The sequence below is a fragment of the Sesamum indicum genome, linkage group LG3, assembly GCF_026168435.1.
Source record: "Sesamum indicum cultivar Baizhima isolate 11 linkage group LG3, ASM2616843v1, whole genome shotgun sequence".
Classification (NCBI taxonomy): Eukaryota; Viridiplantae; Streptophyta; class Magnoliopsida; order Lamiales; family Pedaliaceae; genus Sesamum; species Sesamum indicum.
Window position 1 is genome coordinate 29,209,498 of NC_142659.1, and position 26,076 is coordinate 29,235,573.

Genomic DNA, 26,076 nt, shown 5'->3' on the forward strand with positions numbered 1-26,076 from the left:
AAACTTCTCCTTCATAATGAATTGCTTTTTTAGGATAAAATCACAATTCTCATATTAAATCAAAACGATTTGCATGTAACGTGGCACCAAACAAATCTTCAGCTGCCATATTATTTAGCACCGTCTATAAGAATGAAATCATGCCTCGTCTCCTCAGGAGCGCCTGGACCGGTATTAATCGGAAGCCATAAAAATAAAAATAGGAGCAGGTTGAAAATGGGTGACCTTTTATGTGAAGATTAGTACTGGCACTTTCAAAGCTAGCACCCGGGTTAGAAGCGCACCCAGAAAGAGTAAAGATTGAATTGAACTTTTGTCCTGTGGCAGTTTGAAGTACAAAGAAAGCAAACTACTTTGATGTTTGGGGTGGGGGCAGTCAGCAGCAGTAGCAGGGAGTAAAGCCAAGAAAGATATTTTTGTGAATCCCTATAAATGACTTTGATATTTTAGGACCAAAATATCTGACCCCCTTTTTTAATATTGTTTTACTGACAATGTGACCTTAGCCGTGATGAGCCCACATGTTGTCCCACTGACACGTGTAAAAGCGGCGACAGCTGGCATCTCCTTTCTCCCTTTTCTCAAGTGAAATGGAACCCCCCCAACTCAAGAAAATCAACAAAGGCCATAGCCCAGAACCCAACACTCTTTCTTGAAATATTATAACTTGTATCAAATTTTCTAGAATTTCGGGTTATGGAAGATTCGGTGGATTTGTATGGGGTGGGTGCAAGAAACTGTCATGATGAGCAGGAAGAGACTTCGAGTTTGGTGGTAATTTATTCTTCTTTTGATCTATTTTGAATTATTATTTTCCCATTTTGTCGGTTTTTGGTTTCTTTTTCGAACTTTAGTGTTTTCATTAGTATGTGATTTCTGGTTTCTGGAGAGGTGCTTTAAGATTGGTGGTTGGTTTTCTTCTTGATTAAGAAAGATACCTTTTTTGCTTAATTTATTTTGGTGGCTTGTCCAAATTTGTTTAGTATAGTAAACCTAGATTCTTTTTTTATTGTAATATTTCTTTTTGGGGCTTCCGTGGAATTTGTGACTAGTGATGAAAAGGGTGTTTTTTTTTTTGCTTGTCAGTGTTTGAGATTGTCTCCATCTATGTTCTTCATAGTTTGAATTGAAACTTTATGCTGTCTTATCCTAAATGTTATTCAGCTGTCAAAATATTTTCAAGAACTACGAGATGTCCTGCGTTTTTGGTGTTCGATTTTAATTGTTTTGGTTAAGATTCTGCGGGCGAGCTACGCAAGTCTTTGTTTCGGTATTTCTACATGTGTGTATGTTGAGGGTCAGTTTGGGGTAAGCTGAGTAGCCGACCTAATGAACATGGTACTCTAGTAATCTTTATCAGGTCAGCTGGCTCATCCATGATACTGCTGCCTAGGATGTTTCTTGAGTTAGCCTTTTTGTGCGAATTGCTGAATTCGTAATGATTTCTGACCATTGAGAATGTAATATTTCCGTTGATCAGATTATGTGCCAAGAGTACTTTAACAAGTTTGATTTTTTATGCTTAATTCTTGTGTTAATATGCGGTCGGATTCCTGCCTGATGGAAGTCGGTCACTATTGTCCTTATTTGTTGACGCATTTTGTTCTTTATATACATTAGTTACACGGATTTTGCCTTGCGATATTTATATTCTCTTACAAGAGTTCCCCGTTCTTGTTTGGACAATGTCATTTCAGCAAGCTCCGGCAGCAGAGACAGAGCCCACAGAGTGGACAGATGAGAAGCATAGCTTGTATCTGAAATCTATGGAAGCTACATTCGTCAACCAGTTGTACAAATCGTTAGATTTGTTTGCTCGGCAGTCTGAGAAAAATGGCTCGTCGGGATCAAAATCATCCAAGCCAAAGCAGACTAGCATTCGTGCTCCTTCTGGCCAGGTTTGACCTTACATAGCTATGTTCCAAAGTTGAGTTGATTACTAAAACGCCTTCTCTAGCATCTTATTTGCCGATGCTTTCACCTATGTAGTTTAAGGTTCTTCGTGATGGCTGCTGGTCTAAGATCGACTTCAAGAGAGATGAAGCAGAAGTTAACCAGGAAGAGGAGTCTGGAATTCTTTTGGCAAATCCATGGATCCAGCACTATAGACATTCAGAGAAACAAGATAACAGAACATTTCCAGCTTCCTGTTCAAAAGCTCCTTTAGCAACTACCGTAAATCAATGTTCTGCACAGAACTTCCAATTATGGCGTCAAGATTCTGTAGGAAGCAATACAGGTAGCTCTCACTCCGATCTCTTTCTGTAATAGCTCTTCTGTGATGACTACAGTATACTACTACTGATATATAGCCTGTGATGGTTTACAAATCACATGGCTATGTGTAAATATATAGAAGTCATTAAATTAGTTCATTTACTGACTGAAAGTGTTGAGTAAGTCAAATCAAGTTATCAAGAGAGAAATTTCCACGAGAATCAAAAGGAAATGGAATCCGTCTTGCTCTGAGATCAGACTTGGTTTTTGAAGCTGTATGCTGATACTATGTTAGTGCAGTAAAGTGAGCATGACTGTTTGAAAAATTGCTAGGTTTCTTTGTTACTTATGTTGATCCTTTGAATCAGAGGTGACAGATCAGAACTTTAATGATGATGATCTCGAAGAAGAGAATTGCAGGAGGATATATGAAATAAAGAGGAGGAAAACTTCAACTGACACAGTTCCAAGCAATGATCAGGTAATTAAACAGGCTCTTTCCATGGCAAACATGTTTAAGATGTTGATCTGTATCCAGTAAACAAATCCATTAGACAGTGGAGGCCTGATCTTACAGGATTCTCTTTGTTCTTTCTTTCCAGGTTGTCCCTTTTGAAAACATCGTACAAGCCAATGATGTTGTTGAAGATCGTACACATCCTTAAGATTAGGGTCCACTGTATCTCGTATAAACTATGGTCTCTGATGTAAACAGGAGATGCTGAGTCATATTGATTTGAAACACTATGACTTTGTAACTTTATATCAAATGCTGAGGAGAGCTGCCGGAGGGTTCAGGTGGAACAACCTTTTCAGCATTACAGCAGACGTAGAAAGGGATAATGCTGGAAACCCGTCCTACAACTTCCCTAATCAACCAAGCGGAAGGAACAAAATTTTGATAACTCTCCGTAACTGCAGAATCTGGTCCGGTGCTCGATTCGGAAAAGATAATTTTGGCAGGTTTTCATGTTTTTGGAGCTCTACTTGTAGCCGACAATAGTTTGACTACGAGCACGGGGAGCACCTTGGTCATAACTGTTGTGTTAACTTCCTTAACATGATAATGTTTTGGTGAATTCTGTACAGCAGGTATTCGTCTTGAGTTCTTCTGTTTCTGTCCTGGTGGGAATTGGGAGTGAAACACAAGATGATAAATGAATTGAAACAGGGAATTATTGTGTTTTTAAATTGCAACAGCTTGTTTCTTCTAGTTATGTGATCTAAAAAATATTAAAAAATTACGTTATACATGTTATTTAATTAATTTAAATAAAGTTGAGATAAAAATTTGTCAAACCCATAGTAGCATGGGAAGTTTTTGTTGAGATCCGATTTGGTAAATCTGAAGTAATTATATGGTAAATATAATGTACTTTCTATATGATTGATATACAATTTGAAAGAAGTTATTATTACATTTGCATTGTAATGGAATTGATTTGAACGAATTAAGAATTTTGCTAGATAACTACGGCCAGCAATGCACGTATTACTATAGTTAGAAAGTTGTCCGAGTTAGGAAGATCAAAGATAATGTTCTTGGAAGAGTATTTATCTTCTATATACAGTAAATTTTAAATGAAATTGAGAAAAAAATGAATTTTGTAATAATTATCATTAAAAATAACAATTGAGAGTCACGACACACCGTATTATTTTATTTATTTATTGTGTGAGATAATTCAAAAGGTGTCTTTGAGAAAATAATTTATGTGAAGAATAAAAATTTTGTTTTTAAATGTACGGAGCAAAATAATATATATATATATATATATATATTCAATAATTTTGGTTTAGTTTCTAGTAAGAGAAAGGTAACCGGAACAAGAAAAAGGAAAACCCGAGAAATAAATATGGGAACATCCTATGTATAGGTTCCATTTTCTCAATGAATTCAGTTCGAATCCATCCGGGCTGGCAGCCTTGATTTTTCCTCGTATCTCTCAAAAGATTGCATCCCAAGAATTTCTGACAACCAATTGCATCATACGAGCAATGTCTAAGTTTAAGCCCGCGTCAAAGACACTGGGGCGTTTGGTTTTCGGCCGGAATTTATTCCGGCAGCGGATGACAAATTATAATCAAATTCGATGTCTGAACAGCATCTCTGGGTCGATTGCGTTTTCTTCGTCGGATAAATTAGTGGGCGGTGGATACAGGAATTATTATGGAAATTCGTTGCGTACTAGCGAAGTTGCATTCCAGAAAAGGGGATTTTTGGGATGTGTTGATGGAGAAGTGAGGAATATGCTGTCGAAGGTGTACGAAGAAAGACGTGTTTTAGGGTAAGTTTTCTTCGCTATTCTTCAAGAGTTTTCATGCTTTTGGTGGCAATTCTGCATATTATTTTTGAAGCTTCAATCTTTTGGTTAAACTGTGGAAAAATCTGAAAAATTGTCAAGTACCAAGTGTCAACTTTTCTAAATAAAAATGCAGATAAAAGAATTGATGATCATTTGAGATGTGTGCTGATTATCTTTTCATTATTAGATATTCACCAGAACAATTGTTCAATGTGGTTGCTGCTGTTGACATGTACCAAGATTTTCTTCCTTGGTGCGAGAGGTCGAAAATAATTCGACACAACCGGGATGGAACTTTTGACGCTGAGCTGGAAATTGGTTTTAAGTTCCTTGCTGAAAGTTATGTATCCCATGTGGAGCTAAGCAAACCAAAATCCATTAAGGTGAACATTCACTTTGAGTGCAGGGGCATGTTTAGCCCATTCTGATTTCCATGCCCTGTTCAGCCTGTTCTGCATTTTATTCATTTATATTCTTGGCTATTTTTTCCCTGTAAATTGGATCATATGTGGGTTTTGGTTCTGCGAAATTTAGTTTTACTAACCTCAACTTTACATGATTGTTGTGCTCGTGTGGTTTGGAAATTTGAAATCATTGTTATCAACGTAGGATTTTGGGATAATTACACTCTCCTCCCCTGAGATTTGGTCTAATTAAACGTAGACCCCATGTGGTTTGAGAAATTTCATTTAGCACCCTTGAACTTTGCTTCCTCTAACAAATAAGTCCGTTCGTTATAGTCAAAATTAATTGAATTTGCTGATATTAACAAAAAAATTAGAAAAAAAAATATATTAACCCTAATTGACTTATTACTGATTTAATGCAGGTCAAATAAATTTTTTTGAGATCAAATTACTCTCATGCGCCTTCACGAGTTAATGCATTTGAGGAGGCATATCTTCACCTTTATAGGGTTAGTTTAGTCCGAAAAACATTGTTTGACCTGCAATAAGTCAATAATCAATCAATCAAGGGTAAATATCATTTTTTATTCAGTTTTTTTTTTGTTAATATCAGTAAATTCAAAGAATTTTGACTGAAGGAGGGATTTATTTGTTAGACGAAAACAAACCTCAAGGGTGCTAGATGTAATTTCTCAAACCACAGTAGGTTTATGTGTAATTACACCAAACCTCACTCAGGGGACGGGACTGTAATTATCCCTAGTATTTTTATGGCTCAAAGCATGAGTATTGCTTCCCCAGTAGACTTCCTCATTTGAATTTCTACAAATTGTCTTAATTGAGTTGCTAAGTGCCGAGGTTGCATATAAGAAGATAACTAGATTAGTTTTTTGTGGTGCCGAACTGGACCATCGTGTAATTCCTTTAATTGGGTTTTCAAGCCTCTGTATAGCAAAAATAAATGGACTTTCTAGTTAGCAAGCATCAAGAAGGATGTGTTAGATTTGAACACGATATATAAGTACGGTGAAGTTGTATGGTGATGAATATTGGTGCCTAGTCCATCATTCATTTGCTTAACAATGCATTCATTATGTAGGATAGTAAATGTTCAAGACTTAGAAGTCAACCTCCTTTACTAATTAAGGATAAGTAGAACGACAACCAAATAAGAGCGTTGATGTGACTACGATTTGCTTTCATGTCTAAGCAAAATTTGAGATATCTTTTCATGTTTGTAAAGGATATTGTTATTACATGGAATATAGCTTGTTCCTTGTTGCATATTGTTTTGCGCATAAACCACTCAGTTCAGTATGAGAATGTTTAGAAGTTTTATGATATTTATGTATCAATCTTGGAGTGTGTTAATAATAATTTTGTGGCTCAAAAATCAAAATTTTGTGGATTAGCTTACTTCTGCACTTCAATGGCTGGATTGGTGGCAGCAAATGCTGGTGGTCGTATAAACCTTCAAATTCAGGTTTTAAAGGGGGCAGGCACCATATCATATCAATTTTTCTGTTGAAAAACAGTGTAGACAATGTTTTGGAGATCTATTGATCCTTAAGTCTAATGGTCTAGGCCGAATTTTCATTCAGGCCCATGGCGATAGTGTCTGGAGCTGTAACTCTTCTCAAGCCATTGTATTGAGAAAATGTATAGCTTTGCAACACTAAAATACTAAGCTGTTTATCTTTTCGGCATTACTGATATGACTTTAGGCATGATATTTAAAAAATTGAGGATGTAGATGGCTTGGGCCCTCAATTCTCATTTTTTTGTCACTGATGGTTATATTTTTGCCTTTCAGTCCTTAGTCCTTAGTCCTTTTTCCCTTGAATGAAATCTAGAGTTCGACATGAACCAAGTGAGAGTTTGATGAAATTTGTATCTCCTTGACATATGTGTTCCTAGTGGCGTGGAAGTATCATGACTTCTAATATAAACTAAATACAGTTCTACTGAGCATTTAGAAAACAATACCTCATTTGGATGGTCTAAATGCGCTTGAAATTTGAAAGGGTGTTGAGGTTTTGCCATGTAGTAATTTGCCATGAACTTCTTGTCTCAATTCTTTTAATTAATTTGCCCTGTTGCCCTGTTGATTTTTGTTGTCTCTTGCATCTTTTGCAGACAACTTCATACCAAAGCACCCTTTTCGATCATTTGATCAATGCCTGGGAATTTAATCCAGGACCTGTTCCAGGAACCTGCAACCTTTATTTCTTAGTGGACTTCAAGTTCAAGTCTCCACTTTATCGGCAGGTGAGTTTCTTCAGTAGTTTTAGACACTTTCATGTTTGGGCACTAATATAATCTCTCTCTTTTTATATGATAACTGGAGTAAGAATATGGGAGCAGAAATACTTTTTGTTATAATTGAAAGCAATTTTCTGATCAACTTTCTGCTTATTTGATACAAGATACCTGTTTTGGTACGTAGGAATATTTATACCATTTGCTGTAATGCCGCATAAATTATTGAAACCCTTCTACCATGTGAGAATAGATTTGATGCAAAAATGTAATTCATCGACTTGAGAAGGTTCTCCAGTGCTAAATTTTATTGCTTGGTGTAATTTACATAGTTCATTTGTCCACACTGAACTCATGTGATCATGAAACATAGTCACTGTTATGGATTTTGAGTTATCTTTTTCTTTCACGGTAGAAATTTTAACTGTTGTCTGTACTCCATGGAACTTTGCATGACAGATCGCAAACATGTTCTTTAACGAGGTGGTCTCTCGACTAGTTGGTTCGTTCAGTGATCGATGTCAATTGATATATGGACCTGCAGTACCAGTTCTTGAAAATTCTTACGATCAGAGAGCATGAAAGCTCTAGTGAAGCTGCCGTCCAAATCCAGTCCATTCAGTTAGTGTTGTTTAAAGTTTTAGCACGCAGAGATCAATTTTAACATGTAGATGCCCATATTTTTCTGGGATTTTTTGCTTGCACCTAGTTCTGTTGCTTAGCGCTTCTCTCATTGACTATTGGAGAGCTGAGAACGGAACCAACCACGCGGAGCTGGAATTCACGTTCCCTCCTTGTAATTCTTTTGGATCAGTTAGAGCATTCCACAGTTGAGAGGATGTATAATTTCATCCTACTTCAATCTAATTACTATTACTTTTTGACTTAACTGCTGCTTTTCTTTTCTTTACAGTGTCCTGTTCAACATTGTAGTGGAATGTTGTCCGATGTCAATTTGGTCTGTCATAAGATTTCCTTTTACTACTCTTGCAGAGGTTTAATTTCAGATAGGTTTGTGATAAATTACCATAAAACCAACTGAAATAAAATCCCTGCTGCAATTTCAAGACCAAAAAAGTCAGACTCGGTAGTTTGAACCAGAAGCGTAATATCTAATCCACGACGCTGAAATCTGAATTATTGTGGTGAATGCAGTATTCGTTAATGAAATTTATGCTTCTTTTAGGAAAGGTAAATTGCATCAAAAGTAAATTAAGTGTACATATATATCAAGAAGTAAGCACATCAAGTCCAAGCAACCTTCGAAATTCCATACAGAACAGAAGATTGCAAAGAAACCCTTGCTTGTTTCCCTAGTATTCTCATTCTAATTGTTCAAGTACTAGATTAATCACTTTGAGGGCTGATTCCCCAATTTGATTTAGTGTTATATATATCATTTTATTTTATAATCACCAACTTTTAGAAACATATATACAAGACTTTTACTTGGTATCGCCTGACAATATCTATTTTTCAACAAATCAACGTTTCTTGAAAAGAAATAAAATACAGAGTTGAAAGGTGCATTGATGAAAACATGGAGTAAAGATAAGAAATGGAATGGACAATTTAATGTAAATCTTGTTGCTTTCACCACTACCCAGACCACAACTGCAAAATGGAAAATGCTTTAGATTACTTCCATTACTTTAAGACCCAATAATGCAGTTGCTTTAGATATATATGAATATGAACCATCATCCCTCCAGCTGGAAATCCAAATTCCCATCATACCCAACATTCATTGTGTCTGCACATACCACCTAAATATGTGGTCTCATTGCTTCATATTTATTGCAATTTCTTGTCTGCATCCTCAAAATCTGCTAAAATTCTCAATCTCCACCACAATTTTCTTTTCTCGTTTCTTTTGGGGATTTTTTTCACACATGAACATCAGCTGGATGCCTTTGTTTTCCTCTTTTTGTTGTTCAATCATAATCGATGGTGGTTATTATCTGGAGTCAAATTCTTTTGGTCGTACATTTACGACATTCAAGCATCTTTCTCGTCAACTTTTATCTCCCTTTTTTTTTTTTTCAAAAGAAATTTTACTTTCGTCTTTTTTAAATCTCTGTTCATTCTGTAATCTTGCGTGTAAGATAACACTAAGTATGAAATCTTTAAGTACATTATGTTATTGTTTTTAAAAATGTTGGATATATCAATAAATCAGAACATTATTATAATTCTTGAGTCGTAAAATAAAGTAGAATTTCTAAGCAAAATGAGCGTGAGATATTTAATGTAATTAAAAAGTTTGATTTTATAAAACTTTGTCGTGTTATTTCAGTGACTAAAACCTTTAAATTACAACCACTTATGAAGAAATAATTAGGAAAGAAATTACGAGTATAGGAAAGCAAGTTGGATTTCAGATAAATCCAAAAAGAGCCGCAATTGGCAACTTGCGGTTCATGGGCTAGCTGCCTATATGTATGTATGTATGTATGTATGCATATTCCACCCAAGAAAAGATAATAACTACCGAGATATTTTGACAAGTACGATGTAAGTGGACATGCATGCATTCTTGCTTCTTATATATCCTTTTCTTCCAGTTCTTGAGAAGAATATGTTGCCGTATGTATATATATATATATATATATATACATATTCATCCTTTAATTTGTGAATAAGAAACGATGTTCTATGATCCCATGATGCAATTCTTTTTTCTTTTAATTTGGTTCAAATTTCAAGAAATTCATGTAAATTCCCACCAAAATATGTTTAGAATAAGGTTAATTGCTGGAATTATGAAGATGGCAATATACTTTATTATTTTTTGGTAAATCTTTTTGAAGAACTCATAATATGCTTACATATGTGGGTAAATTACATTTTTTGGGTTTTTATACTTTGCTCCAAAATCGATTTTGATCCCTAATCTTTTTGAGACACAATTTTAGTTTTTAATCTTTACAAGTTATTATATCTTTTATCTAATAATTAAATTAAGATTAAAACCAATTAAAATCGGAGAACACGATCGCGTTGCTCAATACGGCCAGACCGTGTACCAAACATGGTCTCTGGTTCCACCATTGCCTATGAGCATTTATCGTAGATTTTAGCAATAATTAATGTTTTGATCTCCCTTATAAAAATAATATTTAATAGTTTTTATACAGTCATTATTAATTAATTATCAAAAATTTTTATTTTGAACTATAGTTTTTAATCATAATAAAAAGTTATATTTCTTGTGTTGCTTTTTTAAAAGTCTTTTCACAATAACAAAATATATTTAGAAAAATTTCACTAAGTTTCACTTTTTAAAAATGCAACGAGCTAGTACATGATTGGATTTCTAACCAGACTATTCATATATCAAAGTTGAAACTTCTTGCAGTAAAAAATAAAGTAAATTTCAAATACTTTTCATATTTGTTATGAGAAAAATAGATTAAAAAGAAAAAAAATAATTTTTATAATTTTAATTATTAACCCTTTTTCTTTATTTTATATTATTAAATAAATACATTAATACTATACTAAACTATACTAAAATATGTTTAGTCTATTAAAAGTTTAAAAATCATATCAGTGAAAATATTTATCGAACAAAAACAAAAATAGTTTTTATTAGTAACAATATTCATCCAATAAGTATTGTGAATTTATTCTAAATTATTCAGTTTAAATAGAATAAAAACTACTATCGATCATCCGTAGTGTTTTTTCAATGATTTGGTTATTTTTTCTCAAAATTATATACTGGTAAGAAGAATTGAAGAGCTTATATGTATGGGTAATGAAGTAAATAAAATAAAATATGTATTTTTTTTTTTATTTTTTGGCCTTATAGTTCCACTTTTCCGTAGGGGTTTCATATAGATCCAATTCTATTTTCCCTCAGACCATTCTCCCTAACCAAACACCCAATTTTTTATACATTTATTTTTACTCTCATTTTTTTTATACACTCACTTTTCACCCCAGATAGACAAATCCCAAATTTCAATAGAAAGGTATTATTGATACATTTTACTCAAAAAATACTTTATCTGTTGATACAAATAGAAATGCAGTTTTTTTTTTTTTAATTTTGGTTATGGGACAAATTAAAGAGCATATAGAGTTAGCTATAATATGAGGTGACTATTTCTTTGGATATTTAAGATGCTATGTGATCACAAGAATGAAGATACGAAAGGACAGAAAGGGCAGTAGCAGTTCATCATTGCAAAATCTATGATCCTTAGCATTTTCGATGCAATCAACGAAGATCCTGATCAGAAATCTGACAGTCCATATGCACTCAAATTCAATCTCACTTGGATCCTCATCAAACCTGTCGGGGATCCGCAGCATGGATATCTCATTGCTTTCTTGATATAATTATTATTTTATATATTTGAATCAATTATATAACAAGTACAATACACGTATTGTATAATTGATGCACGATTTGAAAAAAAAAAACCAACTGCATAACAAACTTATTATAATTGCTCTAATCAAACCTAATTTGAATAAAATTTTCCTCCAAACCTGACTCTATAAGATTAAAAAGTGCCACGAATCTCTAATACGTACCATATACGTGTAGGTAAGCTCATTATTGTAAAGTGCAACAAGATCATTATTCCTAATTATATATAACAAAACATCTCCCAGACATGCGAATCCATGCTCTCAAATCACACGAATTAAAATCAAATCCACTTGGAGGAAAAAAAGAAAAGAAAAGAAAGTTTGTAAATACTCTGTGAAAGTGATCTCTAATGTTTGGATTCACCTACGTACGTGGGAAACATATGTATATGTGAAGCGGTGCTGTCCCCCAGTAATGGATGTCAACCCATCACTACTCGGTGCTTAATGAGGATGATACTGATTTTAAATTCGATTGGTGAATTAGGGTATATATATTTTCTCGATAAATTCGACGTGAGGAAGACATGTAATGTTCATCAGTTCATGTCTTAAATATAAATCAAATCTCTTTATTTCTCCCATACCTCTCGTTGCTCATATTTCAAATGAACAGGAAAATAACACTTTACGTCTCGTAACTCAATTTTTTCTATTTTTGGCAATATTATTTAGAGTATTATTACTTTTTGTCTCATAAATTTTAAAAATAACATCTTTAATCCCATGGTACATCTCTGATAAATATTTTTATATAACAAAAAATGTCAAAGGTTTTTATATTTTTTGTCCCATAACTTTTAAAAAAATATCATTATTGATCCAATATATTTAATGGCCACTGAACTTTTCTTTGTTAAATATCTAACGGAAATGTAAAATGAGACAAAAAATGCTATTTTTTTAAAGTTATGAAATCGAAAATGAAAACTTTATAATCGGATTGAAAGCGAAAAAAACCCTATATTATAGAATTTAAAAATGATATGCAGTCATTGAAACTTTGTAGATGCTAAGTTTTTCTAAAATATTTATCTCGTTCACCATGTTAAAACTACGTAAACCATCGCCAACTAATCCACCGTCATGGTACGTTGATTATTGTCAGCTTCGCACAACTCGGTCGGAAGGGTTGATCCTCCACCCATATTAGGTTGTTACTACACGCTTTTTGTAACAAAAGTTTTCACAACATGATGGTGATCATGAGTATTTCCATGTACAGTATTTATTATTTAAATTGAATCACAAAATAAACTTCTATATATAATCACAGCAGAAAACAATTATAACGTACGCTTCTCGTCCCATTTATTTAAGGACTGAAAAATGGCCAATAAATATATTACAATTCATAAAAAATTTCAAATACAAAATAGCTTAAATTATATATATGTTGGAAATTTTAGCCTATAACCTTTATTTTGGTGGGCCCAGTTCACAGCCCAACCCACACACACCCAAATGAATCGACACACTAACCCGACCCACCCCAATTTCCCGACTCGGTTTCCACTTAACTTGTAGAACCCTAACCCTACGTCACTTAGTCTGTCCCCTCGTTTTCTTCTTTACATATATTTTCTCCCCCCTCGGTTTTCCTTCATCGCCGTCTTTCTCTCTATCTGATAATCAATGTTCCCTTCTTCGATGATAATATCATACATCTATTTAATCCTTCAAGGGTTTTTTGAAGTGAAAATAATCGAAAAAAAAGAAAAAGAAAAATCCCTCTTTCTTCTTTGATTAATCTGTTCTTCGTGATCAAATTCCTAAGTGGAATTTTCTGCATGATTCTTAGTGAAAAACCTGTGTGGTTTGAATTAGGCTTTAAGTGGTCCTTTATGGACGAGTTCCTTTGTGGATTTTGGTGTGTAGCAACTAGTGTGTGTGTGGTTGCCAACCTTTGTGGTTGTGAGCTCCCCCTTCTTGGATCCGGCTCCCTGAACCAATCTATTCTTGTTCTCTGTTCTTATTTTTTATTGCATCCATATATCTGTAAATGTTTTCCATGTATTATGTTATTATATATCTGTAGAGATTCCTAAACTTTTCTATAATTTTGGATTTGTAATATTAAAGGTTTTATAACCATCACAATTCTTGTAATAGTTGAATTAGACTTGTAGTATTTAGGCTCACTGCTGGTGATAAATACCCTACATTATATATATTATTTCAAACTCAAGAAAAATATAATTGATTTGTTTACATGATATAAATCGAATTAAATCTAGAAAAATATATTTTCTCGAAAACATGAATTAACCCGAGTATCGTGGGAGATTTTGTGACATCTTAGGATTGGTAAAAATGTCGGGCATAAATAAAAAGGTGAAGAGTTAGAGCATGACACGTGTGGAGGGGCATGTAACATCCCTGCTTATTGCTTTCTTGTTTCGCATAATTAATACTTTTTCTAAAAGGAAGATAATTTACCATTTTTGAACAAACATTTGAAACATAGCTCACATAACTCTCCTTTACTTTTCGCATATCAGTAGTGATTGCATTACTTTTACAACTTCTTCCCATGCCAAATCAAACACCCCAACATTATAGTGATATGATATCATAATAACATCTTTTTATTAGTACGTGAAGTTTGTTTTATTTAATTTTATGAATTAATTATTGGAGAGGATATATAGAAATATATCTCCTTGGGACTTTGATGATTAATGTGAAAAGAATTTGATTGTAAACATAAGACTTGTATGGTTCATAAAATTATTTCACATCCACAGTGGCTCGAAATCGATTTATGAGTGAATTAAAATAAAAGTCCAGATATCAACTATTTATGTTAGAGAACCTGTAAAATATTGCCAAATCATAAATTTTCTAAAATTAAAGTTTCTAAGTTTCTTTTGAAGAATATTAATAAATTCTTTATATTAGTTGTTAAAGTTTTCGTGGTTATTAGTATCGTATAAACAATTACTTAATCTTATTTACATAAATGCTTTAAATGTTATTTTTAAAAAATAAATAATTTTTTATAAGATGTATCTAAATTTGGAATTCTTTTCAGAAAAATAAAATTGAGCAGATAGATACCATGTGAATTTGCAGCTCAATTCACAGAGTGGGTTGCTAAAATATTTGTAGTCTTATTGGGTGAAAAGCATGGGCGCAATAGGACGGGAGAAAATAGACCACTAATATTAGACAACGTGTCCACCAATTAACAATCAATTGTGGCTGTCACGTAACCCGGCGTTGTAGGTGATTGCGCCTCATGCTTCACATGCGGGGGCGGGCATCGAGAGCTCTCGACCCTTCCACGTCTACCTCGGTTCCGTACAACCACGTGCAAATGTGGGATCTGACATGATCGTGTAGTCTCGGACAAGGTGATGAAATTCCTTCTTTTTTTTTTTATATTAAAAAATAATATCGCATCAATTAGTGTTTGATAATTATTTTTCTAAATTTTAGTTTAATGTAATAATATGTTTTATTAATTCGTAACGGGACTGGAAAAGACTGACTCGGTCTGAAACATTAGATCTAACCAAATTCAAGAAAGTTATATAGCATAAAAATATTATTTATAAAAGACATATATTAAATACCCCACTAGAAAAAATATTATTATTTTTAATTATAATTAATTATTCTGATTAGAAATAAAAGAGTGTGACAAATATTAATTAACTACGACTGTGCAACCAACTTTTAACTGTTGTTTTTTACAATCGATGTCAAAACATTAGTTACAGTTAAAAGATCATAGTAAATATTTTGGTTATAGTAAAATTCATAGTAATTAGTTTATCGTGGTTAAATTTAATTTTTTGTATCGATTTTGCTTGATTGTACGTGGATTATATCACTGTGCCATGATTTTTGAGCCATGATCTATTACAATATAATAAATAACTTATTTTTTACTGGGATTAAATGTATTTTTGATTCTATAATTTAATTAGGATAGTATTTTAGTATTGCAGTTTTTGAATGTTCATAATTTTAATATTTTTGATCGATAGCTATTTATTTTTACTATAATAATTATTTAAGGTTGAATTATTATATTTCTTGTAGCAGAAGGAAGAAATTCAATCAAATCACAGAAATACGTCTAGATTGAGCGATTTGGCGAAGTGAAGTGCGAAAGTAGAAAATTGAGGTGAATGAACAGGGCGACGAACATTTCAGAAATTAAAGGAAGAAACTAGGGTTATCCTTAACATGTCTGTTTCTCTTAACCAAATCAATCAGGTTACAACACGTGGAAGTTGGAAGTTGAAACAGGATGGAAGTTTAGGGAAAGAAAAAACATTTGTCGAATGCATTGTCTGAAGGCCAAGACTTTCGTTGCCCAAATTGAATCGCCGACCAGACGGCATGCATGACCACTTAAAGACCTCTCAATTTTTCTGGAGAGAACATGTAATTAAGATGAAAATATATATTAATTAATGAATTTGGTGAACCTCTTCAATTGGTGCACAGGGAAATTGGGCACGTGAATATGCAACAAAATGACTGATTGTGATTGCCAAGAATTAAGTGCATGTTTTAGTGCACTCTTGCAATAAAGGTTCATTAAAAAAATAGAATAAATTACGATGAGTTTTCATGATGATCGGTATAATTGTAAGTATCTTTTTATTATTTATAAAATAATTGATATTCTTGATTTTAATAGTCATCTAATAATTAGCGGAATTCGTTTGTCTTTTTTAAGTTTTTATTTATTTTATGTGGTGAATTGACTAAAATACACTTGTAGACTATGAAGTACGATTTTACTCATCTTTTAAAATTTTCTATACTTTTTAAGGACTAAGTTTATAAGTTTTTAATTTTTGTTTTAAAAAAAAAATAAAAAAATACAGTAAGAACAAAGTTGATAATTTCATACCTTAATTCAATTACGGAAGAAAAGTGGACTAACTTCCTTACGGGTAGTTTGAATCTGGCCTAGCTTAATTCAAATTAAATTATTTGTTCATTTTGAAGCCACTTAATCTCTTTCGAAAAAGAAATTACTATTACTTATATTTTAATGACTATAGACTAAATTTTAAAATTTTGTTATGACTTTTAATCATATTTTAACTATATTATAAAAAATTACAACCAACAAATCAATAATTATTTATTATGATTATTTACTTTTAATAATAATAATTCATTACAATTAAATATTATATTTCTTGAATTTACTTTTATATAAACCCATCATACATTGAAGTCCACAGAGAAGATTAGTGGGCACTCTTCTTCTTCTTCTTTTTCTTTTTCTTTCCATTGATGGATTCAAAAAAAGTAAATGCAAATTGATCCGTCGTTGCTTCTTCTCCAGGAAAAGAAGTTCACGAGCGTGTAAAAAATATATGGATCCAATAAATATGGACTATTATTACAAGCTTGAACCGAAGCGAGCACCAATTTTAAAGGTGGGACCTAAAAAAAGGCTTTAGTACTCTAACGCTCAAGGTAGTATTAAGTTCGAGATGAAATAAAGCAAAAAAGTAAGTAAATTTAATTAAAAATCGAGATATGATAAATAAAATTGGTAAAAAGTATAAGAACACTTGATAATATGCTTAGAGAGAGTTTAGAGGATAGTTCAGAGAGTTAGAGAGTTGTCCCCCATTTGGAGAGATCAAACTTGTATTTATAGAGAAGTACCCCTGTTGGGGCCTATCCCCCTCCCAAAATCCCTGGAAAAGTTGGTTGGGATAAAGGGTAAACCATCCTTATCCATAGCTAGGAGTGTTTTAGTAGGAAAACTCTTTGTCTTGGGAAACCCTTCGCCTATGAGAAGTCCCAACCGTCAAGGAATCCCTCCTTGTTCATGTGTGACTCCTTGAGCTGATGTGTCCGAGGTGGCTACTAACACTTAAGCCAATTAGATGCCACGGTGGAGTGTGAGCTGCCACGTATGTGGGTCTTTTTAACCGAATGTATTGTCGGACTTTAACCATAGTTCAAGACCGAGAATGTCTTAGATCTACTCTCTTCTTCCTAAGCTTCTTGGGCTACTTGGGTTTTCTAGGCCTGCTCATTTAGATTGTGGGTTGGAACATTCTTAACCTTTTGAGAGCGATATAGGTGTGGGATGTTTTGGACCTCTTAAAGGGTACCATTCGCCTTCCATTTTTTTTCTTCTTTTTGGGCTAATATATTTTTATGCACGTTATAATTCATAGATAGCAAATAACACTATTAATTAGTATGATCTATAACCAAAATCACATAATTTTGTAGTCCCTAAAAATAATTCTCAATTTTCCTCTTTCTAACCAAAGGAAAAAGAAATTAAAACAAAATCAATTATGAGGAATAATCAATTTCAACGCGGGTGCGGACAAAAATTTCAAATTTAATAAGCAAAGTCATCAGAATTAGATTTTCGTAACTAGTAGATACATAAAGAGAACAAAACTGAGGTGGAAATGAAAACCGGGAAGGTTGACGTACGTACATAACCAAGGTTGTAACATATTCATGAGGACAGATAAAACTAACTAAATCTTTGACAATCTAAACAAATCATGTCATAAGATTGTGTAAAGATTTGGATAAGACGCAGGTCCTATGTACGTAATTCGTAAAGCTTACCAGGGAAAGTAGGCGTCCATCCATCCAGTATATATGTGTAATAAGTTGAGGAATTTTTTTATTTAAATCAAAATTAGTTGAATTAGATTAACTACAGAGCAAGTGTGATATATTTATTATGTGATTGATCAATTTTTTGAATTATACATCAATCAAACCGTAAGTGTATTGTATTTGTTATATAATTAATTTTAAATCCAATTTGAATTAGAATTTATCCATTTTCAAGAATGTGTTAACTCCACTGGATTTTGTCCACATCCAGCACCCTCCACACGCCTATAAATACCCCTCCCCCTCTTCACATTTTCTTCCCATAATCCCTTGCAATTCTCTTCTATTACAACAGATTATACAAGCAAAGAAGCCCTGCAGCTTGCACTAAATGGACAAGAGTAGTGAATTCTTTGTGCCTGTTTTGACCCTTCTCGTCGCTGTAATGATTGCCTGTGTTATTTCACTGAGAAAGAAACTAAAACACCATGAGGAGAAAACTCGTAAACTTCCTCCAGGTTCTTTGGGGTGGCCGTACATTGGAGAAACCCTCCAATTATACTCTCAGGACCCGAATGTCTTCTTCTCTACCCGACAGAGAAGGTTTAATGTCTTCTTAATTTGTCCTCTTCACTTTGCTTTTTTTTTTTTGTAAAAATTTATGGGATGATTTATTATTAATAATGGGTTAATTTCCAGGTACGGAGAAATCTTCAAGACTCACATACTAGGTTGTCCCTGCGTGATGCTGGCGAGCCCGGAGGCGGCCCGGTTCGTGCTGATAACTCAGGCGCATTTGTTCAAGCCCACGTACCCGAAAAGCAAGGAGAATCTAATTGGGCCTCGGGCCCTGTTCTTCCACCAGGGCGAGTACCATATGCGGCTGAGGAAGCTCGTTCAGGGCTCGTTGTACCCGGAGTCCATCCGCAAGCTGGTGGCCGACATTGAAGAACTAACAGTTTCTGCATTGGATTCTTGGTCTGATTATGGCGGAGTCATCAACACTTTTAACGAGATGAAAAAGGTTTGATTTTGCTGATGATAATCTAGAAAACTTCCTTAAACATTGTCTTTCTTTATGGGAAATTTTAACCCAAATTGAATTTAGTATTATAAGCCAAGTGACCAATCATACAAGTGTATTACACTTATTTTACAATTGATTTGGTTCGATCAAAACGATTTGGGTAAAAACTTTTGGTTCATTATTAGTTCGTTCGTATCTTGTAGTAATCAACGCCGTTATCGTTTTCCTACAGCTCTCTTTCGAAGTAGGAATCCTCGCTACTTTTGGCCGTCTGGATCAACACTATAAAGACGAATTGAAGAAGAACTACGTTATAGTCGACAGAGGCTACAATTCGTTTCCGACAAATTTACCTGGAACCCGTTACCAAAAAGCGATTAAGGTAAGGAAAAACGTGTATAAATCAATCACACTTCTTACATTATGAATTTGCATTAGTGGGATCTAATCAAATTAAATTTAATTTTCAAGGCAAGGAAGAGTCTAAGTAAAATTCTTAGTAGCATTACTAGAGAAAGGAGGGAGAAGAAATTAGCGATGGAGAAGGACCTGCTAAGCTGTCTGCTGAATTCCAAAGATGACAAGGGTGAAACTCTAAGTGAGGATCAGATTGCGGACAACATAATTGGAGTACTGTTTGCTGCTCAGGATACGACAGCGAGTGCTATGACATGGGTTCTCAAGTACCTTCATGACAACCCCAAACTTCTAGAGGCTGTCAAGGTTTTAAAATTAAGAATTTATGTGTCTAGTCCATTAATTTAATTTCTTGATTTTAACAATATATGATTTTTTATGTTCGAACTGTAGCTGTTGTATATATAACTTGGTGTTTGGAATGTAATGCAGGCGGAACAGAAGGCGATCTACCTATCCAATGGGAGTGGAAAGAGTCATCTGGCTTGGAATCAGACAAGAAATATGCCCATCACTCACAAGGTATGTTGTTCAGTTATGTCCGAACGCAGCAGCTAGAAAAAATGTACATGCATGCAAGTAAAGTCAAATAAATTTTATTACTCAAGTTTGGTCAAACCAAAATTTAATTATTTGACTGGCCGTTCACTATAAACTGTACACTGATCAAACGACGAGTGCAATATCATTCACCTTAATAAGTTTAAACCCTTTTTCACAATGTGAACTTTGATCAGGTGATCTTGGAGAGTTTAAGAATGGCGAGCATTATATCATTCACATTTAGGGAGGCAGTGACTAATGTAGAATATAAAGGTACAATTTTTATACCATATAAGCCACTTTTGTTTTTTCCAAAAGATATCGGCGAAAACTAAATAATTGGTGTAATAATTGGTTCAGGATACCTTATTCCAAAAGGGTGGAAAGTGATGCCATTGTTCAGGAATATTCATCACAACCCAGAATTCTTTCCTGAACCTCAAAGATTTGATCCAACAAGATTCGAGGTACGATATTTATACGAGATGATTTTTTTTACACACATATGTACAAATATTAAATTAAAGTAGAGAATTTAGAGTAGTGTTTACAACAACGTTATTCATGTATACATAGGGTCCATTGATGCCCAATACTTTTATGCCATTTGGGAGTGGCGTGCATGCCTGTCCGGGGAACGAACTTGCCAAGCTAGAGATGCTCATTTTGGTGCATCAGTTGGCCTCTCACTTCAGGTAATTTAACTCTCTCAATCTCGTCACCTATATGCATAGTACAAAGTATATATGTCCTTTTGAAAAAAAAAACATTATTCAAATTAGGTTTAGTCGAACTAAATCAATTACATGATAAGTATATTATACTTATTATATAATTTGTTCAAATCTGATTAAATTCAATTTGAGGTTAGAATTTCTCATGTCTTAGTAAGTGGTATGTACACGAAAAGTATTTGACGTAGGGGCAAACATGTAATGTTGGTTGTAGGTATGAATTGGTGGGATCCGAAAGTGGAATTCAGTATGGTCCATTTCCTGTGCCATTGCATGGGCTCCCAGCCAGATTTTGGAAAGAAGAAAGCGCCAACTGATCGATCATAGCATGGAGAAGTCGCATTACTCAACCCAAACTTACCTTTCATTGTTGCTATTTGTTTCCAATCCTGGCCACCTTCAAACTTCACTTGGGGACAAATGATCACTCCCCTTTTTTCCCTTCAGTTCATAATTAATATAGGTTAATATGTACCTTAATTTAGAAGAAAATTCAATCTCATTCATATAAATATATATATATATATATGCCACCATCATTTACAGCTAGCGAGATTATTATTATATCATTTTATATTTTTTAGTGAATCGATTATTATTATATTACGAATTTTAACTATTAAGAATCAATACATGCATATATCAATTACTAACATCAAATATATACAATTAATTAATAATTATTATTACAATATATAAATAATTATTATTAAAATAGAGCAAGAATGAATGGAATGGATGAAATTTGAAGCATGATGATGAAAAACATGAATCAATTTTTGCTATGTATTAGTTGATGTGGTTGAGGTTGGGTGTATTAGGGTGATGGTGAAATGTGAAGACGATGGTTGTGAATGTGGGGGAGGGTGAGATAGAGGGCGAGCCAGGTGGTAATTGTGCAATTGGTCCGTGCTGCCTCAGCTGGATCCAGACCACACTCTTAAAACACCATATCATAATAACTTCTTTGACTTATCCCCCCAAAGCCAAATTCGATTTGACTATATTTCAATGATATTATAAAAAATTAAGACGGTATTTGATTAAGTTTATAAACTCTTTAAAATGTTTGTTGGGTATAGATCGATCACTAAGCTCCAACAATATTATAAAAAAATTAAATTATAGATTTTTATAGTTTGAAGAAATTTTTAGACAGATTCATTATAAAGCTTTACAAATATAAACAATAATACCAAACTTAAACCTAAAAATTGCAGAACTAACGATAATATATGCATTTAAACAACAAGCAGTAAGATAGGCTCAGATTGCCTAGATCCAAAGCCACAAGGCCAAAGGTCAATAACCCTTAGAATTTCACGGTTACTAAAAGATCACAGAGCCACAAAGGCAAGCCACCAAAGCTTTATACCACTGAACCACCAAGAAATGTCATAAAGGCTTTTCTATCACAAAACCACAAAAGCACAGCCACAAAGGCTATTGTTTTAACCTTGAACATCAAGTTTAGAGCATGACGAACAAGGTCATATGATAAAGAAGAAAGGGAGAAGAGGATGATTTCTTTTGTTTCGTGATCTGCCAAATCATTTCTGAACCAGCCATTTTAAGAGGTTGGCCACTAAATGGCCAAAGACAAATATCAGAAAAATAGGGCTAGGATTATGAGGAGAGAGAGAGAAGAAAGAATTATTTAAAATATCAGCAAGCGGGGCAAAAACTTGGTGGGTTGGGTAGGCGGGCCAGGCGGCCCAATTAAGGGATTTGGGCCCTGTGAATATTTAGTCGTCCAAATGAATTTCTTGGGCCATTTTATTTACAATATTTTATAAAATATTTGAGAATTAATAAGTTTTAAAAAGGTTTTTGGGCAAATTTTTTTTAAAAGCTTATAAGATCTCAAAATATGATGTTTTAGATCTTATAAATTCTTTACAATAAAGTTAACAATTCTAACTTTTTACAGAAGATCTTTTGAACTCTATAAGGTTAATATGTAATTAGACAAAAATATCCTTACACACACAACCACATTCTCTCTCTCTCTCTCTCTCACACACACACGCACACGGACACGCACACTCTCTCTCTAGGATATTAAAGAACTTTATTATTTTTTTTTTGTATTTGAAAAAGCGGAAATGCTTCATTCTTTAATAATAAAATATTATACATAGTTAACATAAAAATTTGCTAACTAAATTATATTTATTGAAAAAAATATATATTCAAGATATTCTTACAACTAAAAATAATCATTGATAAAGAAGAAATCAAATGTATTTATGTTAATATTCGACTAGCAAACGTTTTAGGTAATAATTCATATTTTTATTTTTATTAAAAAAAAGTTTCATTAAATTCTTATTTGGAGTTAAACTAATATGAACTATTTATGAAAGTATTTTAAAATATTTAAATATAAAATATGTCAAGAAATAACAATTTATTTGATTTTAATAGTATTATATATATGTTCTTTTTAATTTATCATTTTATCAATAAAAGACCTTATTATACCAAATACCCTAACATATTATAAGTTTTAACATCTTATTTTATCCAAATATTTTAAAAACTTATTTTTAAAATAAGATCCAACATTTTGTAAGCTTTTCAAACATGTTATAAAATGTAGTAACTTATAAAACATATTTAAAAAAATTAGTCCAACACCCTCTAAATTTGTATCTATAAAGTTGATTAAGTGAAGAAAAAAATAAAGAATTTTTCAATTGTCTATACGTATGCACTATGTATGGAAGCAATACAAGACTTTCACTTACACACTTGTTATTTAACTAATATGATTTGTTAACTTGCAAGAATAACTAATTTCATGTTGAGGTTGTTCACATGATCTTATTACAAGAAAAGAAAACAAGATATAATTATTCACATATTTTGAAATAAAATCATTAATTAAAAGCTCGTATATTGATCAACAATTAAGTTTGAAATTAAAATTCATAAAACAATTCGAACTTCACACATAGTTAAGATATTAAATTTGCAGTAGGCCCACATTAAATTTGAAATTCTTGTATCGGTTCAAAATAAATAAAAAAATTTCTTTTACTCGATTTGAAATATTGATATTTGGTAAAAAATTATTTAAATATATCTCGTCAGGAGACTGTTTTTTGTTTTTTTTTTTATTTTATAACAAAAATACCCTTATAATAGGCCTGCCATTTATTCTTGGATCTCCTAATACAATTGGGTGTGGGCTTGCATAGCTGCATTAGGCCTAGTGAACATGAATCGCAAACACAAATAAAATACAATACTTATAAAAAAAAAAAGAGAAACTTGAATCTATTTAGTACCCTAAGGTTTCGGCCCATTGATAGATAAGCTTCCCCCACCCCTTTTTAATTAAATTAATTACATACATATTTAATAATTAAATTTTTAATATTATAGAAAAAATGATTAAATCAAGTATAATTATTACTATTATTAAAATAGAGCAATAAGATCGTGTAGAACCTCATGACTTCCACTTATCTAACTCGACTTGATTTTGAGTTGATTATGAATTCTCAAGTGTTGAATAATTTAATATGAATATGTTTGATTTGCAATAAATGATTAATATGAATTTTTATTCAATTATTTTATTAATGTTAATAAATTTTTATTAATGAAGTAATTTATTAGTTGGATAAAAATAAATACTAAGAATATTAAATATAATTTTTTAAATTATAAATAATATAAATGTAATTATACAAAATCTTATAGAGTATAACGGGATTATCCTTAATTTTAAACTAATATACGTTTTTGGATATTAATTTTAATCTTATCTAAGTCCTGAATATGAGCTGCTAGAAACCAAAATATTGCACCTTGAATTGTGTGCTTAGGCGCTGGGGCAGTTGATGGTCAGCCTTATCACCCACCTGACTCCCACCCCCCCACCTACAACTTCTAATATTTCATTCAATTCACAGTGGTTGTACCTTCGATCACTCGCAGTTCATTCTAGTGAAGGACAGCCATGGCGAGCTCCACTCAGCTGAAATCCGATGCGATCATGGAGCAGATGAAGCTCCATATGTCAACTGATGCTGGCAAACAGCTTACCAAGAAAATTGGACTCATTTATCAGATCAATATTGCTCCCAAGGTTTGGTTTTTATCTGTTCTAAATGCGAATTTGGTATTGAGTTTGGTTTGATTATGTAATTTGGTTGTGGTGTTTGACGGTTCTTTAGTGGATTGGCAGAAACTTGGGTTTAATGAGAAGTCTTATGTCGTTGATTTGAAGAAAGGGGAGGTCAAAGAAGGTTAGGGTTCTTACGCTCTTCACAAATTTTGTTCCGTTTCAGGAATCAAGTGTTTGATTTGTTTGTGATCTGGTTGCCTTATTACGCTCCATTCTGTTGGAATTTCATAGCAGAGACAGATGATGAAATATGTTAGAAATCGCGAGCACTAATGCAATCAGGAGGCATATTTTGATATCTATAATACTGAACATTAGAATTTGTGAATTTGAATTATTCATCTTATGGAAGGTTTTGTATAAAAGTGGTTCTGGCAAAGGTGAGATTTTCAGTCATCTGGAATCTTGTCGATAATCACACATTAGAAGATTAATCTAGAATCTGAAACTCGCATCTCAAGACCTGCTCACTGTTTGCAAATTGCAGTTCAATCATCTGAAATTTCAAATCCTGCTTATGATCACTTAAGAATTTACTTGAAATGTCTTAATCAAAGTTTGATCATTCATTACTGTAGGGACATACGAAGATGGGAAGCCAGACGCCACCTTCTCATTTACAGATGATGATTTTGTCAAGGTTGCCACTGGCAAGATGAATCCTCAAATTGCTTTCATGAGGTGCCCTGTTTGTCTAACTCGTTGATATCTTTGATTTTTTTTTATTTGAAAGGGACTCAACTAACGATGTTCAAACAAATATAGGGGTAAAATGAAGATAAAGGGCAGTATCAGTGCAGCCCAGAAATTTACACCCGACATTTTCCCCAAGCCATCAAAGATGTGAGCAATGAGGTTTCCATGTGGTATAAGATCAGTTGATTGAGGATGTAAGTTGTCAATTCCTTTCGGCTTCCTATGTTGTAGTAGAAATTCCTCGCACATTGAATTACCCAGATCCCAGTACACCCTCTGGTATCTCTAATGTAAAATGGATGTTTTGCCCTCATAGTCAAAACATAAATCTTGATTCTGCTCAGAAATAAAACTTTTTTATTTATATTCATTGACT

The 26,076-nt window shown here is 33.0% G+C and overlaps 4 protein-coding genes across 6 annotated transcripts; all 4 read left to right on the forward strand.

The window, feature by feature from the left end:
• Positions 1–509: 509 nt before the first annotated feature.
• Positions 510–3,414, forward strand: LOC105159168 (cold-regulated protein 27). Of its 3 annotated transcripts, none has more exons than XM_011076129.3 (5): positions 510–774; positions 1,698–1,898; positions 1,990–2,239; positions 2,586–2,698; positions 2,820–3,414. In XM_011076129.3, exons 1-5 carry the CDS (start codon positions 697–699, stop codon positions 2,880–2,882), a joined length of 705 nt encoding a protein of 234 aa, XP_011074431.1. In that variant the 5' UTR covers positions 510–696; the 3' UTR covers positions 2,883–3,414. The 3 variants fall into 3 exon arrangements, with proteins under 3 accessions (XP_011074431.1, XP_011074432.1, XP_020548069.1); XM_011076130.3 differs by lacking the exon at positions 510–774 and adding an exon at positions 883–1,360; XM_020692410.2 differs by lacking the exon at positions 510–774 and adding an exon at positions 1,437–1,460.
• Positions 3,415–4,006: 592 nt separating this feature from the next.
• LOC105159169 (uncharacterized) lies at positions 4,007–8,078 on the forward strand. The gene is made up of 4 exons (XM_011076131.3): positions 4,007–4,505; positions 4,711–4,906; positions 7,067–7,198; positions 7,649–8,078. Exons 1-4 carry the CDS (start codon positions 4,087–4,089, stop codon positions 7,769–7,771), a joined length of 870 nt encoding a protein of 289 aa, XP_011074433.1. The 5' UTR covers positions 4,007–4,086; the 3' UTR covers positions 7,772–8,078.
• Positions 8,079–18,479: 10,401 nt separating this feature from the next.
• Positions 18,480–21,411, forward strand: LOC105159170 (abscisic acid 8'-hydroxylase CYP707A1). The gene is made up of 9 exons (XM_011076133.3): positions 18,480–18,748; positions 18,845–19,169; positions 19,405–19,554; positions 19,644–19,895; positions 20,022–20,111; positions 20,327–20,405; positions 20,493–20,599; positions 20,709–20,827; positions 21,081–21,411. The coding sequence occupies exons 1-9, from the start codon at positions 18,537–18,539 to the stop codon at positions 21,181–21,183; spliced, it is 1,437 nt and encodes a 478-aa protein (XP_011074435.1). The 5' UTR covers positions 18,480–18,536; the 3' UTR covers positions 21,184–21,411.
• A 3,268-nt stretch (positions 21,412–24,679) lies between these two features.
• LOC105159171 (sterol carrier protein 2) lies at positions 24,680–26,070 on the forward strand. The gene is made up of 4 exons (XM_011076134.3): positions 24,680–24,965; positions 25,065–25,125; positions 25,583–25,685; positions 25,770–26,070. Exons 1-4 carry the CDS (start codon positions 24,837–24,839, stop codon positions 25,849–25,851), a joined length of 375 nt encoding a protein of 124 aa, XP_011074436.1. The 5' UTR covers positions 24,680–24,836; the 3' UTR covers positions 25,852–26,070.
• The last annotated feature ends 6 nt before the right edge of the window (positions 26,071–26,076 follow it).

Excerpts from the sequence above, each read along its gene's own strand:
- LOC105159169 (XM_011076131.3), top strand. The coding sequence starts at position 4,087 with ATGTATAGGTTCCATTTTCTCAATGAATTCAGTTCGAATCCATCCGGG. Across the intron at positions 4,506-4,710 it reads GAAGAAAGACGTGTTTTAGG|ATATTCACCAGAACAATTGT; the intron begins GTAAGTTTTCTT and ends TTTCATTATTAG. Across the intron at positions 7,199-7,648 it reads AGTCTCCACTTTATCGGCAG|ATCGCAAACATGTTCTTTAA; the intron begins GTGAGTTTCTTC and ends TTTGCATGACAG.
- LOC105159168 (XM_011076129.3), top strand. The coding sequence starts at position 697 with ATGGAAGATTCGGTGGATTTGTATGGGGTGGGTGCAAGAAACTGTCAT. Across the intron at positions 775-1,697 it reads AAGAGACTTCGAGTTTGGTG|CAAGCTCCGGCAGCAGAGAC; the intron begins GTAATTTATTCT and ends ATGTCATTTCAG. Across the intron at positions 2,240-2,585 it reads TTCTGTAGGAAGCAATACAG|AGGTGACAGATCAGAACTTT; the intron begins GTAGCTCTCACT and ends CCTTTGAATCAG.
- LOC105159171 (XM_011076134.3), top strand. The coding sequence starts at position 24,837 with ATGGCGAGCTCCACTCAGCTGAAATCCGATGCGATCATGGAGCAGATG. Across the intron at positions 24,966-25,064 it reads AGATCAATATTGCTCCCAAG|AAACTTGGGTTTAATGAGAA; the intron begins GTTTGGTTTTTA and ends GTGGATTGGCAG. Across the intron at positions 25,126-25,582 it reads GAAAGGGGAGGTCAAAGAAG|GGACATACGAAGATGGGAAG; the intron begins GTTAGGGTTCTT and ends TCATTACTGTAG.
- LOC105159170 (XM_011076133.3), top strand. The coding sequence starts at position 18,537 with ATGGACAAGAGTAGTGAATTCTTTGTGCCTGTTTTGACCCTTCTCGTC. Across the intron at positions 19,170-19,404 it reads CTTTTAACGAGATGAAAAAG|CTCTCTTTCGAAGTAGGAAT; the intron begins GTTTGATTTTGC and ends GTTTTCCTACAG. Across the intron at positions 19,896-20,021 it reads AACTTCTAGAGGCTGTCAAG|GCGGAACAGAAGGCGATCTA; the intron begins GTTTTAAAATTA and ends AATGTAATGCAG.